Source organism: Lycium barbarum, chromosome 2 (assembly GCF_019175385.1).
Source record: "Lycium barbarum isolate Lr01 chromosome 2, ASM1917538v2, whole genome shotgun sequence".
Taxonomy (NCBI): domain Eukaryota; kingdom Viridiplantae; phylum Streptophyta; class Magnoliopsida; order Solanales; family Solanaceae; genus Lycium; species Lycium barbarum.
Window position 1 is genome coordinate 17,912,368 of NC_083338.1, and position 17,727 is coordinate 17,930,094.

A 17,727-nucleotide genomic window follows, 5' to 3' on the forward strand; every position below is an offset into this window, starting at 1 on the left:
TGATCCCTCTGTCTCAATTTATATAGCACTGCTTGACTTATCACAAAGTTTAAGAAAGGAATGAAGATTTTTGAAATTGTGGTTCAAAATAAAAATTAAATATTTATGTGATTATAAAATATTTTATTAAGATTAAGTTCTTTTTGGGACAAACTTAAAAAAAAAAAAAAGATAAAGGTGAAAAAACTAAACAAACTAATAAAAATCTACTTGGGGAAGAAGGAATAAAAATCAAATTGTTTTGAATTTCACTATTTCCTAACGTAAATAAAAGAGAAAACTAGTACTTGAAAAGAATCAAATTGTCTTTCATATTTTCCGATCACCGGCGTTGATGGATACTCCACCGGAAAACGCCGGCGGCAAGGGCCTAAAACCTAGTATCTCCGTCTACACTGACAAGTTACTAAATCGAATTTCCAGTTACTTTCCGGACTGGAATTTCCTCAATAGGAGTGGAAACAGCTCAGGAACCGCTAAACGACGTCGTAGAAAGACTTGTCTTCCACTTCCATTCCCTTCATTCTCACCTGAATCTACTACGTAAGTACTCTGAAATCTCTAAATGTTGACATTTTATATGACTATCAGTGAATGTGTTCCGTATGAAGGGGGAAAATAAGTGTATTTCTTACTTGTTTTCTTGTGTTCGTTACGTAAGCAAAAAGAATATTATCCTTAAAAATTAAAATGTTTGTATATAATCTACACAAATATTTTGGGGGTGGAAGGTGGGATGGGGGTGGGGTTGTGTGGTTGTGGATGGGGTGGGCCGGTGGGGGCAGTGGCGGAGTCAGGATTTTTACTGAGGAGATTCAAAAATATAAAGAAGTAAACACATGAAGAAGTTTAAGGGGAACATCTACTATATATACATAAAATATAATTTTAACCTTGTATAAATAGTGTAATTTTTTACCGAACCCCCTTAGCCCTTACTGGCTCTGCCCTTGGGTGGGGGTGAAGATGAGGTTGCGTTTGAATGTGGGGAGGAGACAATCAATGTGGGGTGCCATTTGTGGAACTTGTTTTCCCTACTTTCATTAGAGAAGTCATTTTCCTCATTTTCGAAGAACTTATTTTCCTAGAGAAAATGTCCTTTGAATCTTGTGGTTATAAACTTGTCATGTAGGATGTTTGAATTGTCAACTTAAATATAGAAAGAGATACTTTTTTTGGAACAGATCAGAAAGAAAGTAAGACACTTAAATTGGAATGTAGGGAGTAGTACTTATAATAAGGGTAAAATAGGTAAAATGGTTGATTATCTCTTGATTTTCCAAACTGGACAAATAAAAGTGGACATCTATTTTTAGTATAGTGGACAAGTAAACGAAGACGGAGGGAGTAAAACTAAAATTTAAATATTCAAAAACTACACGAAAAGTACTATAAGTTGCAATTTTTTCTCATGTCAATATATTATAAAATGTCGGTTAACGTTTACATAGTTTGAATCTCAAAAACGAAAAGTGCCACATAAATTGAGACAAAGGGACGATATCTTTAGTTGTGAAGGATGGTCTGAGAGGACATTTTGTTCATAAGAAAAATTTCTAAGCTAACTGAGATGCAGGGTTGTTTGTGAGGCATCTAGAATTGCTGGTGTCTTGGAGGACATTATGCAGTGCACCTTTTTAAATTTGCATTACATCCAGAAGAACTTAGAATATTGGCATACTAAAGCACAGGTTAGCTATTTTAGTTATTTGAAATTATATTTACAGTCTGTTTCCAGCCAGAGTTCAATTTAAATTTGTTATGTATGTACTATTTCAGGGATCAAATGCTCAAAAAGCATACTTCATGATATGTCAGAGAGGACCAAATGCATTTTTCAATGGCTCAGTTCAACTGATAAGCGATTTTGTTGGTGAAGTTTCTGGAGTGCAGCAAACATATTGTTTGGCATCTTCATATATATCCGAGAGGATAAATTTCTTGAGTGGCTTAAGATATCATTTGGCTACATTTTTGGCACAGGTTAGTTGCTATAGCCTTAGTACATGTGACAATTAATCATGTAACATTGTTTGGCTGTTTCATTTCATCAGTCTAATCTTTGATGCTATAATGTTTCCACTGCTGTTTTCTCATTCCGTACTGGTTTCTGTACATTTAAATTATTTTGTACGAAGGAAAACAAAAATTTGAAGAGTTGTTTAGATACCTTAAGAGTTGCTGGGCTTCTAACCAAGAGGATAAAAGAAATGAAGTATTTCAAGTTTAGGCTCCAGTTGGATACTGCAATTCATCCAAGAGGATCCTTCAATTGTGATTCTTCTATTTGGTTTGCTCGACTTTTGACACTGCAGTTCCTTATCAGTTCATATCCCATCATTCGTACCAAATTACTTTGTTTTACATTTTTTTTTTCTGTAGTGGCAATTTTCCTATGAGATGACTTCATCAATTTCTCAGAACCTTATATCAGTTAATATCTCTAGATTCGGAACTGTCCCTGTAAAAGATGTCTTGCTTTCGGGAAAAAAAAATTTATTTGTTCTCAATCACTTTTCATAAGCTTTTAAGGTGGCTATGATAGGAAGGAGTTTTCTTTTGCAAGTTAAAAACCCTAATAGTATGTGCACCATAGGTTGGGCACTTCACTTAGCTTCGATGGCACTTTAGTGCAGCACCAAAGTGCTAGGACACACATCTTAGTGGCCACGGGCACTGCGTTTAGGATGGCAATAATAAATAATATATAGTTAGTAAAACAAAGCGGTGTATTAATCTTCGCAAAAAAAAAAGCGCTGTATTAGTCTCAAGGAAACATTATGGAAAATATGTTGGCGATGTAGAATCGGAAACTAGAAATTTAATATAAGAAAAGTAATCACTAATCTGAATTGAAAACTTAAAGGTGTATCTTTTTATTTTTTAAATCAGGAAAACTTAAAGGTGTATCTTTACTTGTGCGTCAGAATTTTAGTCGTTGTTGTTGTTGTTGTTGTGTTGTACTTAAGCTCCAACAAACACTTGGTGCTTATCTTCGCTTTTCGCTTTTTATAACACTACTTTCATGGACCATATTTTTCATTCTTGAGAAGCATCCCTACTAATTTAATGAGATCAAGCTAAATCTTATAACTGGGCAAGTTGATTGGTTGATAAACAGATTACTAGAAAGCAAAGAATTTTAGTTTTGGCAACGAGGAAATTCTACATTGTTCGCGTATTCCCTTTTTTTTTTTGGCTTACCAAGTCAAGATCTTACTTTGCAGTTTGGACATTCTTGGAAGAAATGATCCCTCTAAGGAGTAATTTAATGTTGCATAGCTTGATGATTTAGGTATATTCTGATTACTTTATGGTAATAAACGCTCAATTCATGTCTTTCCTGGCATATGTATAGATCTACATGAAGGTTGACAAAGCTGGTGAGGAATTAGTTAAGGATCCTGAGATGTCATTATCATCATTATTGGTTGATATGAATGGTTTATTTCTGAAATTGGAGGCATCAATTGGCCATTTCCATGCAGTGCGCCAGGTGAGGGAAAATTTTCGTGTAATATAGAAGTTCCCCACTGAAAATGTCTGAAAACGACTGTTTTGGCTACATGTTGGTCAATTTTGGTTTTTGACGTTGTCTATTGATTTATTCTGCAGCAAAGCTCTTCTGTTGATGAAAGCTATTCTTTTCCATTGATATTTGAGAAACTTCCAGAAGTTAATCAGGAAGGGTCTCAGTGGACTGATTGTGAGATTAGAGATTCTATCAATTTGATCTACCAAAATATGGACAGATTGAACACATATTTAGCTGCCATTGTAAGAGTTCCCTACTGACTTGTAATGAGATAGTTTTACCTTTTCTATCTTCAAGCTGTAGTCATCTTATTGTCTTTAGCATATGGATTTAGTTTCATCATTATCAAATTATCAACTCACCACTGAATTGCTAAGCTGAAAGGGGATGCTGTATGACATAACTGTCATGCCATGACATTAGTTGTCAACTGAGATCTCTATAGCTGAAGTGTACATGAGTGTGCATGTTGTAGGAATACAACACAAAATGTACATTATCTAAATATTTTTGTAATTTGTCTCTTCTTTTGAGGACAGTTTCTTTGCCATTAATTTTTGAAGGTTACAATTCACCGGAAGCCCAGAAGAGTTACTCGATACTGGATACCCTATACCTGTGGGATTGTTGGCATCTCTATCTGTTCATTATGGCTACTTCGCCATAGCAGTTTAGTAGGAAGCTCTGACATTGACAATTGGGTCCGTGAAGCGAAGGAGTCAACAGTTAGCTTCTGGAATGACCATGTAGAGCAACCGGTAAGCTGCCCCTAGTTATTATATTTTCCTTCAGATCCTATCTGTAATGATTGAAGCTGAATACTCTTTCCTGAGTTCCTACTTGACTTTGCTTATCATGGTTTATTCTGTCGACACTCAAATGTCCTCAGGAGATTTTCCTATATTCTCATGCTCTACGTGTGCAATCCTCCATAAATGGTTTCCAATTGTTTGTTACTGCAAATTAATTATGAGGATTATAATTTCATCTTTAAGATTGTGGAATATGCTAAGGAATTTTATGGAGTTACAGTTGAAGTAGGAAATGCTTTTCAAGATATTGGAATGATAAAACATTTGCATTTATAACTTTATCAATAGAAAAGATAAAGCGTTAGCATTTTAATAGAATAATAGTTGACTGATTCAACATCACCATGGGGTCATGTTATATCTCATACGTGGGGTCAGGATTTAAGTTTCTTGTGTAAAACCTTAAAGTATTCCCATGATGCTAGACTGAGAATCCATCAAGCTAGTCCGATTGGAAGAGTTATATGAATCTCCCATGGTTGGTTGTCCATTCTTTATCTTTGTATCCAAGTGGGCTTTTCCTTGTATTTTTAAACCATCCATGAATAAGACGAGAGTTGGAAATGTATGATATTGAAGGCCTTAAATGAATAATAGAAGTGTTTCCTTTTAATAGCTTAAGCTTTTAGATGAAATAGTCATTTCTACCTGGTAGTAGAATAGCTAGAGGTCCTGGGTTTAAGTCTTATTGTCACCCATCAATAAAAATACTCCACGTGCTTGATCCAAGAAAAAGAATCAGGCCCTGACTTGTGGGGGCGCTTTGAAACCTGAAATAAATAATAAGAGTGTCCTTCTCTAATAGTTTAAGCTTTTAATGAGGTGGTCACACATTTCTACTGATGCCAACCAAAATATGAAAACATTTTTATTTGCACAAATACTTAGGATATTTTTTTTTTGAAGCTGGTAACTATTGTTTGTGTGTGTGTACATATATATAATACCCATAAAATATACATAATAGTGTATATATTTTTTGTATATTTAACTAAACCATGTAATTATTTTCGGTCGATCGGCCAAATATGTAACTTGCCTTATTGAAGAAGGAATCTTTAAATCCAAAAAAATTAAAAGAAATGAAAGAAAAGTATATATCAAATTGTTTTGAATTTTAGAATTTTCTTACGTAAATAAAAGAGAAAACTACTCGTAAAGAATCAAATTGTCTTTCTTTTTTGTAACATTACGTGTATAATTTTCAATCACCGGCGTTGGTCAACTCAATGAACTCACCGACGGATTCTCCGTCGAAAAACACTGACAAGGGCATAAAACCTACTATATCCATCTACATTGACAACTTATTAAATCGAATTTCCAGTTACTTTCCAGCGGCTTCCTACTCGAATTTTCTCAACATGATTTCCAATTTCGAGAGTCAACTTGACTGATCTTTAAAGCTAAAGTGGATTAGATCAAACTTAATATACTAAATTTAAATATTCAAAAGCTACGCGAATTGAATCCAGAACATCAATAATAGAATCAGTATCATCTGAGTATATCTGTTTAGTGTCTACACCAAAAACAAAAGAGCAAAAGACAATTCAATTTGATCTTTTGCTCACAAATCTCTGTATCTTCAAAGCATCTTGATTTTTTTTTTTTTTGAACAGGTAACAACTTTGTATTATAGACCAATACGTAGGTAGTACTGAAAACCCCTTTACAAAAGAAAAACGAAAACTAAGAAGCTAAAAAAGTAAAATCCTAACATGAGTCAAGAACTTCTAGGATTGATTCTGCATCTACAGAGGGATTCTTTGCACACCAAAAACAAAATAGCAACATACAGTCTTGCTTGATCTTCTGTAGAGTGCTACTTCTATCCTCAAAACATCTGGAGTTCCTTTCTTTCCAGATTATCCACCATATGCAAGCTGGAATGATCCTCCAGTAGCTTCTATTCCTTGCCTCAATCCCAGCCTCCTCCCAGCTAGAAAGAATGTCAACAATCTTGCTAGGCATTGTCCAAGATATGCCTCTGAGATTGATAAAAATCTTCCACAGCTGATCAGTAATTCTGCAATGTAAAAACAGATGCCCTACTGTCTCAGCTGCTTCCCCACATAAGCAATAATTTGAAACTAAGATAATCCTTCTCTTTCTCAGGTTTTCATGTGTCAAAACAGCTTCTTTGGCTAGCAACTATGTAAAGTATGCAACCTTAAGAGGTATCTTAACTTTCCAGATTTGTCTCCATGGCCAGTTAGAGTTTTGTGGCTCAGTCATGTTCATGATCTTATAGCCTGAACTCACTTTGTAGTGCCCCTTGTTATGCCCAGTCCACCACAAACAGTCCACCCCATCCTTCAGCCCTTGGAAAGACTCCAAATGTTTATAAAGCTCAAAAGCATCTTGAATTTCTGTCCTTCCAAATTGTCCACTCTAATGAGAGCATAAATTCTTGATTTGATTATTAATTTCGCAATAGTCTGTAAACTATTGGACTATATTGATTCCTTTCTTGTTGATGCCAGGTCAAGTTAACATAAAAAAAATTTCATCTCGTAGATTCTTAACATTGTACATGAATATTTCACTTGGAGAATATCCGCTCCTTGCCTTTTCTATTTTGTTTGTCTCATCATACTTGCTAAGAAATACTTCTTTCACTGGTGTTCGACTGATATGTTTCCATCTTGCATTTTAGTTCTCATTTATCTTCTGAGAATATATTCTTTTTTTATGTATATAAGAGATAATATATTTTGCCTTATTTAATGATCCTTCCATTCATGCTGGACTTTTGAAATGACAAAACTATTAATCTGTTTCTATGTTATGTCCGTTTTTGCTGACATGAGTTGGTTCATCAGGTTTAGTTAAGGTTTTGGTGCTAAACTTCCCTGATCATTATGGGTAAATATTTTTGCTGTATGTCTTGTTTTCACCAGCTCCTCCAGATTAGAGACGATCTTTTCTACACATTTCGGAAGAGGCAAAAGGGTGCAATGGAACCTGAAGAAGTGCAGTTAACTCATGACTCTCTGCACAGGTTAGTTCATTGAACTATAGCTTCATTGACTTATTGTGCACAATGTGCAAATTGGTCACAAGAACAAGATACAGTTGTATGCTTTCATAATGAGTCTCTTTTATTATACTCGTAATTCAATCTTTAATTCTTAAAAATATATTGATAAGTTAGTAGACTTCTTTATAAGCCATTTACACCTTGGGTTTGGACTGTTTTTTCTGCTCACAACTCTTAGCAAACAGGGGGAAAAAAGTTCCAAGTTGAACAAGCTCTTTCAAACATTTTTTTAAGAAGCTCTATGTGTGTATACTTTATAGAGTATTAGAGTAGTAGTTATTAAAGCATGAGTGCATGTGTAGTCTTAATCATATATATGCACTAGCATTACGTAGAGAGGGAGAGGGAGAAGGAGAGGAGAGAGTGTGAGAGGGAGGGAGGGAGGGGAGGAGAGAGAGTTATGGCCATGGGAAGAAGGAAATGTTGAAATGTAGATCTTCTGTCAGAAATGTACATTTCAAGCTTTTTCATATTTGCATTGAGATCCCTAAGGCCTTTACGATATCAATGACAAAGAAATGATGATATAAATGGATGTTGAGATGTGTTCGAGAATGCTGGTGTGGGTTTCCCAGCATAGACAATGTATATGCGAGAATTGAGTGCTTTAGCCTAAAGATGCAATCGAGGAAGTGTAAGAATCACATTAAAAGCTACTGAAAAGTAATTCCATTAAAAAAGAGAGCTAGTTCCAAAGAGTAACAGAGATGCCCCGCTTTTATTCATTAAGTTGTATGATTAAACACCTAAAAAGGAAGAGAAACGTTGGCTAATTTGGCTAAGCTGACTATTATCTTATTCTTGGGCTTTTTAGAGGATAATGGATGTTTGAGAAATTGTCCAGAGTGTTCACTAATCAAATTTCTTTTACTTGGTAATCTTTGCAACTCCTCTGAGATAAATGTGTCTCCAGTTTGTTGTGGCAAAAAGCGATGTGTATTCTATTTGCGTTTCCTTTCAAAAAAATTTGTAGAATATTCTGTGTGGTCCTTGTCAAAAAACACCCACCTGCTTCGTGGTCAATTTGATGCTCTAGGGGTGCTTGTTGTCTTTCACTATTTTAATGGAGTGTATCATGCATGCTATTTACCATCTTATCTTCTTCTCTAAGTGCAAAAAGTGTCAGCATTTAGTGCTATGGGATAAACCTGTTACGATGTTCCTGTTTTGCAGAATGCTGCAAGCTTTCACTGAGCAGACGAAGGGTGAGAAGCCTCCAGTGAATCCAACGGACCAGGAAATGCTTGAAATAGTAATGATGAGGTGTGGCTTCCTTCTGGTTCTGTTTGTGGCTTATTTAATATTTAGGAGTGTATGATAATACTTATTGTACAGGATGTTATTTGCCTTCCGCTGCACGGTATGGTTGTAACCTAATAAATTCAACTTTCACCCTTGTTATTTTCTAGATTTTTAAGAAAATACATTCATGCTTTATTTTGATCCTTTTGGATGCTATCAGACACTTGCTATACAGGTCTTGAATGGCTTGTATTAAGATGTATTTTGTTTTCTGTGGTTTTGGGATGAGGTACTACAGGTTTGGAAAGAGATACGGATCAGAATGAGTAACAGAATATTTGCTGTTGAGAAGATATAATTAACTAAATGGGAGAATAGCACTTTTGATCCTTGAGATTATTAAATTCTGAAATGGGTCCTTGTGATATGACTCAGCACATTTAACCTTTAATTAGTTAAAATGTGTGCTTTTGATGTGATGCAAAACTACATCAAGTTGGTGCAAGTATGTACAAGCGGAGACTCAATCCCTTATTATAAATGCTGGGGAAATGTGGAGTTCTAAAAAACTTTGCATGTCATATACTTTTAACTATTTGCATCGAAAGGCCAAAAAGTGCAAGCACTCGTATTTAAGCTTGTGTGTTGGTTCTGCCTTTCCTTCAATGCATCTGTAGTTCTCTCCCACCAAAGTACCCAACAAATGCACAACGGGATGGTAGACCACTGGCTCTTGATGTCTTTCTCCAACATCCTTCCAGACCAGCACCATATAAGCTCCTTAACTGATTTTGGGATTACTCACACCACCCTAAATGGGTTACGAAACATATCCCAGATCTGTTTGGTCACTTGAGACTGCAGAAGAGGCAATTTACATCCTCTGCTTCTTTCTCACACAGAAAGCACCTACTACGAATGTTGAACCCTTGCTGCCTCATTTTTTTCTATGAAACTGAAAATCTGTCAAAGTCTCAAAGATAATGTACTTGTTGTTGTTGCATAAGAAAAAAAAATGCACATAAGTAATTTTTTTGTTATTAAAAAAAAAAACTTATGTGCTCTTTCTTTCGTTGATAAAGTACTTTACGCATTTTAAAAGAGGCACACTTACCTTAAAAAAAGCGGCATGCTTAATTTTGATATTATATAGTTTAGTCAATGGTTGTCATCCTCTTCTAGAATTATCTATGCAACTTCGTTATAATGGTAGTGCTTCATATGTTCCAAGAATTTGTCTGTGCTGCTTGCCTGCTCACCAATTACAGGTTATATTGTGGAGATATACAAGGTTTTCAATTTTGACAAACTGCAGGATGATTTTTTTGAATGATTTGAACCTTTTGGGTATGATGGCTGGATGGACCAGCTATTTGTCATCTCTAGTTAACTGATTAGAGTCTCTGATGTAACAACAGAATTTTTAAACTTTCAACTTTTGCTTACCGCTTCAAATAATTTTGTTTGCTTTCCTGTTATTCATTGTATGTTTAACTAAGCAATTAATTTTTTGCATAGTTGGAATATATGCTTAACAGACCATGGTTGAAGCAGATTAATTTTTTGCTCACATTACTAGCAGTTGGGTCCACTGTACAACTAGGTGTGTGCTTTTATGTCTCTGTTAAGTAAGCTTACTTTTCACTTTAGGTACGAGAAGGAGCTGATGCATCCAATTCAAAATCTTTTTTCTGGGGAGCTTTCTCGTGCCCTTCTTATCCAGGTAATATTCTCCATTCTGTTGCAGACTTGCAGTCAATTCTAGTTTTGGCATGTAACAATTTTTTTCTGCGTTACAGGTTCAGAAGCTGAAGCTTGACATTGAAGAGTGAGTGAGAGCAACTGATACTCTTGTCCTGAAGTTAGAACTTCTGAGAGTTCAAGGCGTTTCTGGTTTTTTTCTCTGATTTTCATATTTTTAAAACAGGGCTATGCTGGAGCTGGATCAAATTCTTAGGGCCAATGAAATCAATTTTGCTATTTTAGCTGCTTTGCCCGCTTTCTTCCTCTCCCTCTTTGTGATCATGTTGGTGCGCGCTTGGTTTAAACAGGTAGAGTGGCTTGTTTTCGTTTTGTGTGTATGTAGGGCATAGCTATTTATACATGACTTCCATCCAAGAATTGATCTCACTATAACATGATGAATATTTAATAATCTTTGAATCCCCCGCTCGTCTCCTTTTTCTTGAGGTCGTATTCAGAAAATTGATCAGGAATACCCTAAGGCATATCGGTGCAGCATCACAAGTTTGAAGCCATTATCACTTGAGAAACATATAAGAAGAAACAAATGGTTAGAAGCCCAAAGGATTAAAAAAGTTGAATTTTTGCATCATATATATTGTTCCATTGAAACTAATTGTAAAAGGGGTCAGAATTTTGTCGCATGAGAGACAAAGAAGAGGAAGTCTGGGTAGAGCAGGAGCAGGGTTCTATTCCCACATTACTGAAGCGTGCTACTTTGTGTAAGGACCGACCTTCTCTTCTACCCACTCTCTGTTCACGCAGTTCTTGAAGCCTCTGCTTTTGATGAGCTTTGCCAGTTGGTTCGGCTGCTACTACTTATTTTGTTATCCTGTTTGTCGTAAGATTGTTGAAGGAAAGGCTGGTCATAATTATAAATTCAGAGAATTCGCTAGACAGATTATTGGAGTATGGGAGGAGATAAGGGAACCTACTTCTGATGTCATCAAAGAAGAAGATTGGAAGGAGTTTCCTTGAGAATGAGATTGGAGTGAAGGAATTTTCTGATGAGGGAGGCTTGTTGTGCAATTCACAGGAATAGTTTCTATGATATTATACAATAATGGATTCTTCATAATTGTACGCAATTGTTAGATCCTACTGGATTGGGCACTTTCCATTCCATTTTAAACCTAAAAGGTGGACTCAACTGTGGCTCGGAATAGATTTAGCGGATATTTTCTTCATTTCTCTTTTCTCCTAATGCTATTGACATGAGGAAGTGATTATTAGTTGAAGCTACCAAGAAAGGAAATAACATTTACTGGTTGAGATATTTGATGGTTAATATAGGTCTCTCATTTTAGGAGTCTTGCCATGCTGTGCGAAATCATATAACGCCATTAAATTTTGAATGGAATCAGGATAAGAAAGCAGAAGGCAGGGGAAGGGTTGCCCGAATTCAACGACGACTGCTAATTGTGGAAGTAGAGAGAAAGATTATGCAATTAGAAAGCTGCAAAGATCAAGGACAAGTAAGGCCCTTTGAACTTTATCAGCACCTTTATTAAATTTTTGTACAATAGTATTTGCGCCTTTGAGAATCTCATATTTCTTCCACTATCATACAATCCATTTTCATCTGGTAAATTAGAGCCCTTTACTACTCATTCCCTTTCTCCCTAACAGTAATGCCATAAATGACTTTTGTTCTCCAACAAGTTTGTTAGACAGATACTTTGGTGCTTGCATGTAATGCTGCCATAGCTTGGAGTTGATTTCTTCTTTTTGGTTTTCCTATTCCCTTCTTTTTTCTTTTCCCTGAACACTTCAGGAAAAAGATGCTCAATGCATGTTGGGGTTGGCATTATATTATCTGGATCGCTTGTATTGTGCTGTGGAAGGACATGCAAGGGCGACTGGTGAATGGATAAGGTTTGTCCTCTTAGTCCTTTATTAAAGCCATGCTTTATTTAAACAATGGGACCTTTCGCAGATTTAGAATAGTATATTTTCTGAATATGTGCTCATAAATGACACGTGCGCGTTTGTAGTTTGAGGCAGGATATCATTGATTTGGCGAAGCCAGATATTCAAACTGCACATAAACTCAGGATTACATCACGGATGGAACGGGTATATGACTGCTTGCTTCCATTACCAAAAAGATAGTAGTTTTGCAGTCTTCACATTTATTGTTTCATTCAAACAACTTTGCATTTTTGTATAAATGAGGGACGATGCCCCCTTTCACTCTCCACCCTTATCTTTTTTGCTTTCCGGGTTGAGATTTTGTCCTAGAGCATTTGCTGCTCGTTACAATGTCCGCGAGATATGAATTGTAAAACTCGAGAGAACCAAGCTTCCATTCCCCAGCAAAGAATCGGGAAATACTCCCGTCTGGGACTTGTTTGTTTTTCTGCAATGACTTCTCATTTGACAGGCCTACTGAAATATTATGTGAACTTTTCATTGGCTTCGAAGTAAAGATTATCACCAGAACTGGGTCACTGCATTCATCTGGCAATAATTTTGCAAATTGTTATCTGTGGCTTTACTCAAAGTTCATTTTCTGGTTCATCATAGCCTTTCTCAACCTCTTCCCATGTGCCGTAAGATTAAAACAATGATCATAATTCTCTCTTTTCTAAAAAAGAATTAAAACCAGAAAACTAGAGCTAGTCATATTAAAAATAATATGACTTTGAATACGAGTACTTGGCATTTTGCACCCCCAACGTGTGTTCTCTTTTGTAATTTGCACCCTAATCTATGTATTTCTTTGCAAAACAATAAAGTAACTCCTTTTTCAAATATTTCAGGAGGGCAAAGTAGGAAAATACAAATATGAAGAACAAAATATGGCATACAATGAAAAGAGAACTCTTAATCTCTTTTGCCAGCTACCGATGACATTATCCTATTGCTCTGTACAAATATCCAACATACTGACCATGATTAGACATATATTTAATTTGCTTGGTCCTAGCAGTTCACTAACATCAACAAATACTTCCCCGTATTAACATTAAAACGAATTAAAGTTATAACCATACTTAAGTTCATTCGAAGTCTGGCAGTTCACAACCTCTATGTTGGGGACGAAATGAGGAGGTCCTTCTCAGAACTCATATGGCCACTCAATCGTATTGAATTAGCAAATTCTGTTATTAAAGAAAAAAGGTGGTGTTGTCCTCTGTAATCCCATAATCAGAAAATATTTACACACTCAATATGTATGAGGTTTTTTTTTTTTTCCAGTCTCTTTTCGCTTTATTGGCTCACGTGTATTGTATAATCGGCTCTCTGAGTTTTTTGTGTGTCTCCTCTCTGTTTTGTGGATGAAAATAGGAAAGAGGGATGTCTAGTTTATGTTGGTGCATTGAAATTTTAGTGTGGAACTGTAATCTCTGTGTTTTTTTACTGAGCATTGTGAAATGCTTTACTCTTCATGATGAATTTAATTCGGGCAATTTGCAGGATTACCCTTCGCTGGGGGTGGTCTTTAATTTTTATCCCTCAAAATGGTGGTCTTTAAATTTTGCCCTTCGGGCAGAAATTTTGCCTTTAGGCAGAATTTACATGGCGCAGACAGAATTTCTGCCCATGCAAATTTTGTCTGAGGCAGAATTTTGCAAAGTTTGCCTTGTGATTTTTTTTTTTTTAACTGAGCTGGGATTCGAACCCACAACCTAGGGGTAAAACTTAAAGACCACCAATTTGAAGGGCAAAAATTAAAGACCAGCCCAAATGAAGGACAATCCGCGCAAAAAAAAGATTTAATTTAGTTCAGCCTTTGGTTATATTTATGTGTGGAGAGCTCAAACCTAATGTCACTTCTGATAAAATGATAGCCGTACGGTGGAAAAGTTTTCACCAAATCCAGTCTCCTTCATACAAAAATAAATTTAGGGATATAAAATTTTGTATTTTCCTACTTTGCCCTCCTGAAATATTTAAAAAAGGAGTTGCTTTAAAATATATAAATTAGGTTGCAAATTGTTGAAAAGGACTCCATTGAATACCATAGAGAAGGGACTCTATTTTGGTCCTTGTTTTAATTGCTCCTAGTTGACTACCATTGCCATGAACACTAACTCAAAACAATAGTGCAGCTATTATTTTGTACGTATGAATAAACGTTGCGGACCAACTTAGACATGCATATAGATGCACGAATAGTATTTTGTTAAGTATGTCAAGTTTAGTAGATTACGATATTGGTCTTTATAATATTTGACCAGGTACATATAACCCTCAATTCAGTGGCGGATTTAGAATTTTCACTCAGGGTATTCGGAAAAATAATTGAACCTAAATATACATTGTAATATATGTTTAGGGTGTTCAAAAGTTAATATATATACATAAACACATAAAATTTACCCTAAATATACACTGTAATTTTTTGTCCAGGGTGTTCGGGTGAACACTCTGAGCTCTTGGTACATCCGCCCCTGCCTCAATTAAATAAAACGTGTATGTTTAGTCCTTTTATATGAAATATGTGATATTTAGACCTTTTTAAAAACTATATTATATTTAAAATATGGAGTAATAATAAAAATTTAGCATGGCACGTCAATAATTAAATGATTTAGTACTCTAATACGTAATTCTTTAAATTTTGAAGATTCACATTCTGAGGAATCAAAAATGTATATATCAATCAATCACAAGAACTAAAATTATATTTAAAATAATTGAAGGACTAGAAGTGCCGAATTTCGTGCTTTTCTTCACATCTCTGCCCCTTTCCTAAAAGTGAAGGAGGTTTTTGAAGACACTATTATTCACACGTTTCATCAATGAGATGATAGCTCTTACTGAAGGATAAATTGATAAAATAACGTATGGAGAGAAAAAAAAAATCTAATTCTGTTTGTATGCGTATATGTACTTGTAATTTATAGCTAAAAGAGTTCCTTAATTAGAATTTCGCAATAATTAATAGATCTCTGCAAATTGAACAATTTTTTAGATATCCACTAAATTACAAAAAGATGAATAACAACAACAACATATATCTGAGGGTTGCTGAAATTACTCATAAAGTAGTTTAATGCAAAGTATATATCTTCAAATAAACTCAATTATTAGGAAAACTTCTGAACCTAATAATACTAATGCACGGAAGATGTCTAAATTTTAAAATAACATGTCGAATAGTAATCAACCATAGTCGAATATAGGAGAAGAACCGAGACTATTTATATTGTCTTATTTATTTACTCCCAATATTATTATATAGGTATTTGGTAAATTTCTTTTATGAACTACATTATTTATAAAAATCTGTATTTTTAAAGTAACGAAAGGGGATGTAGCTCAAATGGTAGAGCGCTCGCTTTGCATGCGAGAGGCACGGGGTTCGATCCCCCGCATCTCCATTCTTCCTTTTTCTAATTTATTTTTAATGATTTAATCTGCTCTAAATAACATTTCTGTTCACAAAGTTAACATAAATACCATTATATCATTTACAAATGGGAAAAGGATCAAAAATACCCCTCTTTTTTGAAAAAAGGGTTACAAATATCCTCCATTATAAATGTGAGTCAAAAATACCTCTACCGCCATTAAAGTTTTCAAATATCCTCCATTCTTCCTTTTTCTAATTTATTTTTAATGATTTAATCTGCTCTAAATAACATTTCTGTTCACAAAGTTAACATAAATACCATTATATCATTTACAAATGGGAAAAGGATCAAAAATACCCCTCTTTTTTGAAAAAAGGGTTACAAATATCCTCCATTATAAATGTGAGTCAAAAATACCTCTACCGCCATTAAAGTTTTCAAATATACCCATGTCTTAATGAAAATTCCCGGTATAACCCAATTTCATTATTAAACCCGTTCCATTTAAACCCGACCTAACTAAATAAAAAATCTAAATGGGTTACCCACTTCTGTGCCTAGTGGCTCTAGATGTGGTACTCGGGAACAAGTTGGTTGCGTATGGGTTTTTTATGGAGTTGGGTCGAGTTTAAATGGAGCAGGTTTAAAAATGAAATCGGGTTATGTTGGGGATTTTCGTTAAGAGGGGGTAATATTTGAAAATTTTAACGATGGGAGGGGTATTTTTGACCCAAATTTGTAATGGAGGATATTTTTAGCCCTTTTCCCAAAGTAGAGGGACATTTTTGACCCTTTTCCCTTTACAAATTGATATTTGTTTTACAATTTGGTCCATTTTCAACTTCTTGTAAAGTTCGAAAATAAATAAATAAAATTATCTGAATTTTAATTTGAAATAGGTAATTGAAGTTTGAAAAATTGACTTGAGGAGTGTTTTAAGTGAAATAACGATTTCCACTCACAAAATTTTATTTTATTTTTTAAGTGAAACTCATGTCCAAGTAGTATTATACTTTGAAAATAAACACTAACTAAATGATATGTTAACAAGTTTGTTTAGAATTTAGACTAAGATTATTTAGTTGTTTTAATTAGTACTTTAATTGAATCATTTTTATTAATTATGATTAGAGGCGGATTCATGATTTAAATTTTAAGGTTCAATTTTAAAATTATTAGCATTGAACCCATTATATTTTTAAACTTATGGATTCATATATCTACTATTTAATGTAATTTTAGTTTTTATACATAAATTTATGCTCCAGAAAGTCGGGGTTCAATTGAACTCGTACCATAATGTTACATACGCCTCTGATTATAATTAGTTATTCTAGTTTGTCATAGATGAATGTATTTTAATCAATATTCTAATACTTAAAATTAATGTTTCTTTACGCTTTTGCCAATTCAGAATAAATATTACTTCTAACGTTTTCAAAAGAAGTGCTACTAATTTCAAAAGGAAACTGCTATTTCAATTTATACACATGAAAAGTTGTAATACAGCCACTTCTGCTCTTCAATATATTTTCCTTAACTGGAAGACCTTTTCCTCAACTATAGGAGGAGGATAACTTTAATAAGTCTAAATAAATATTTTGATTCAAGCTATATACATAAATAGTTTAAAGGGTTTTTACACTATCACGTCTTTAACGTACTCTAACATATTATTTACTTTATTTTATTGGTTACAAAATCATACTTGTTGTACAAAATTACTTTTTATAGTTTAGATTTTGCAATCAATATATGAGTGAAAGAAAACGACTTTTAAATATGTAATAATTAAGTTGAGTCTTATTTCCTATTTACAAGAACCAAATGGTGAAAAAAGTAAACACCCCACTTCGTGCATTGAGCGACGACGGCTCAGACGTTTTTTTTTTTCATTATTAAGTCAAATGGACCTACAATAACAAGTGGCTATTTATAGCAAGCTTAATATGATAAGTTAAAAAAATATAATTATGCAACCTCCACATCTACTTCTTCTTTGACTCAGGCTGCTTCATGCTTTTTACATACATGAGAGAGGATTGCTAT

At 34.5% G+C, this 17,727-nt stretch overlaps 1 protein-coding gene and 1 non-coding gene across 3 annotated transcripts; both read left to right on the plus strand.

Moving 5' to 3' along the window:
- The first annotated feature begins 221 nt into the window (after positions 1-221).
- On the plus strand, positions 222-13,577 carry LOC132626282 (protein DGS1, mitochondrial). 2 transcript variants are annotated; one of them, XM_060341097.1, is made up of 15 exons: positions 222-543; positions 1,577-1,691; positions 1,780-1,983; positions 3,359-3,496; positions 3,616-3,777; positions 4,099-4,293; positions 7,251-7,351; positions 8,564-8,653; positions 10,283-10,355; positions 10,432-10,460; positions 10,560-10,683; positions 11,740-11,850; positions 12,150-12,250; positions 12,370-12,451; positions 13,138-13,577. In XM_060341097.1, exons 1-15 carry the CDS (start codon positions 335-337, stop codon positions 13,339-13,341), a joined length of 1,938 nt encoding a protein of 645 aa, XP_060197080.1. In that variant the 5' UTR covers positions 222-334; the 3' UTR covers positions 13,342-13,577. The 2 variants fall into 2 exon arrangements, with proteins under 2 accessions (XP_060197080.1, XP_060197081.1); XM_060341098.1 differs by lacking the exon at positions 13,138-13,577 and having other exon boundaries at positions 225-543; positions 12,370-12,803.
- A 2,055-nt stretch (positions 13,578-15,632) lies between these two features.
- On the plus strand, positions 15,633-15,705 carry TRNAA-UGC (transfer RNA alanine (anticodon UGC)). Its single transcript has one exon. It is a non-coding gene; the product is annotated as a tRNA-Ala (tRNA).
- Positions 15,706-17,727: the final 2,022 nt, after the last annotated feature.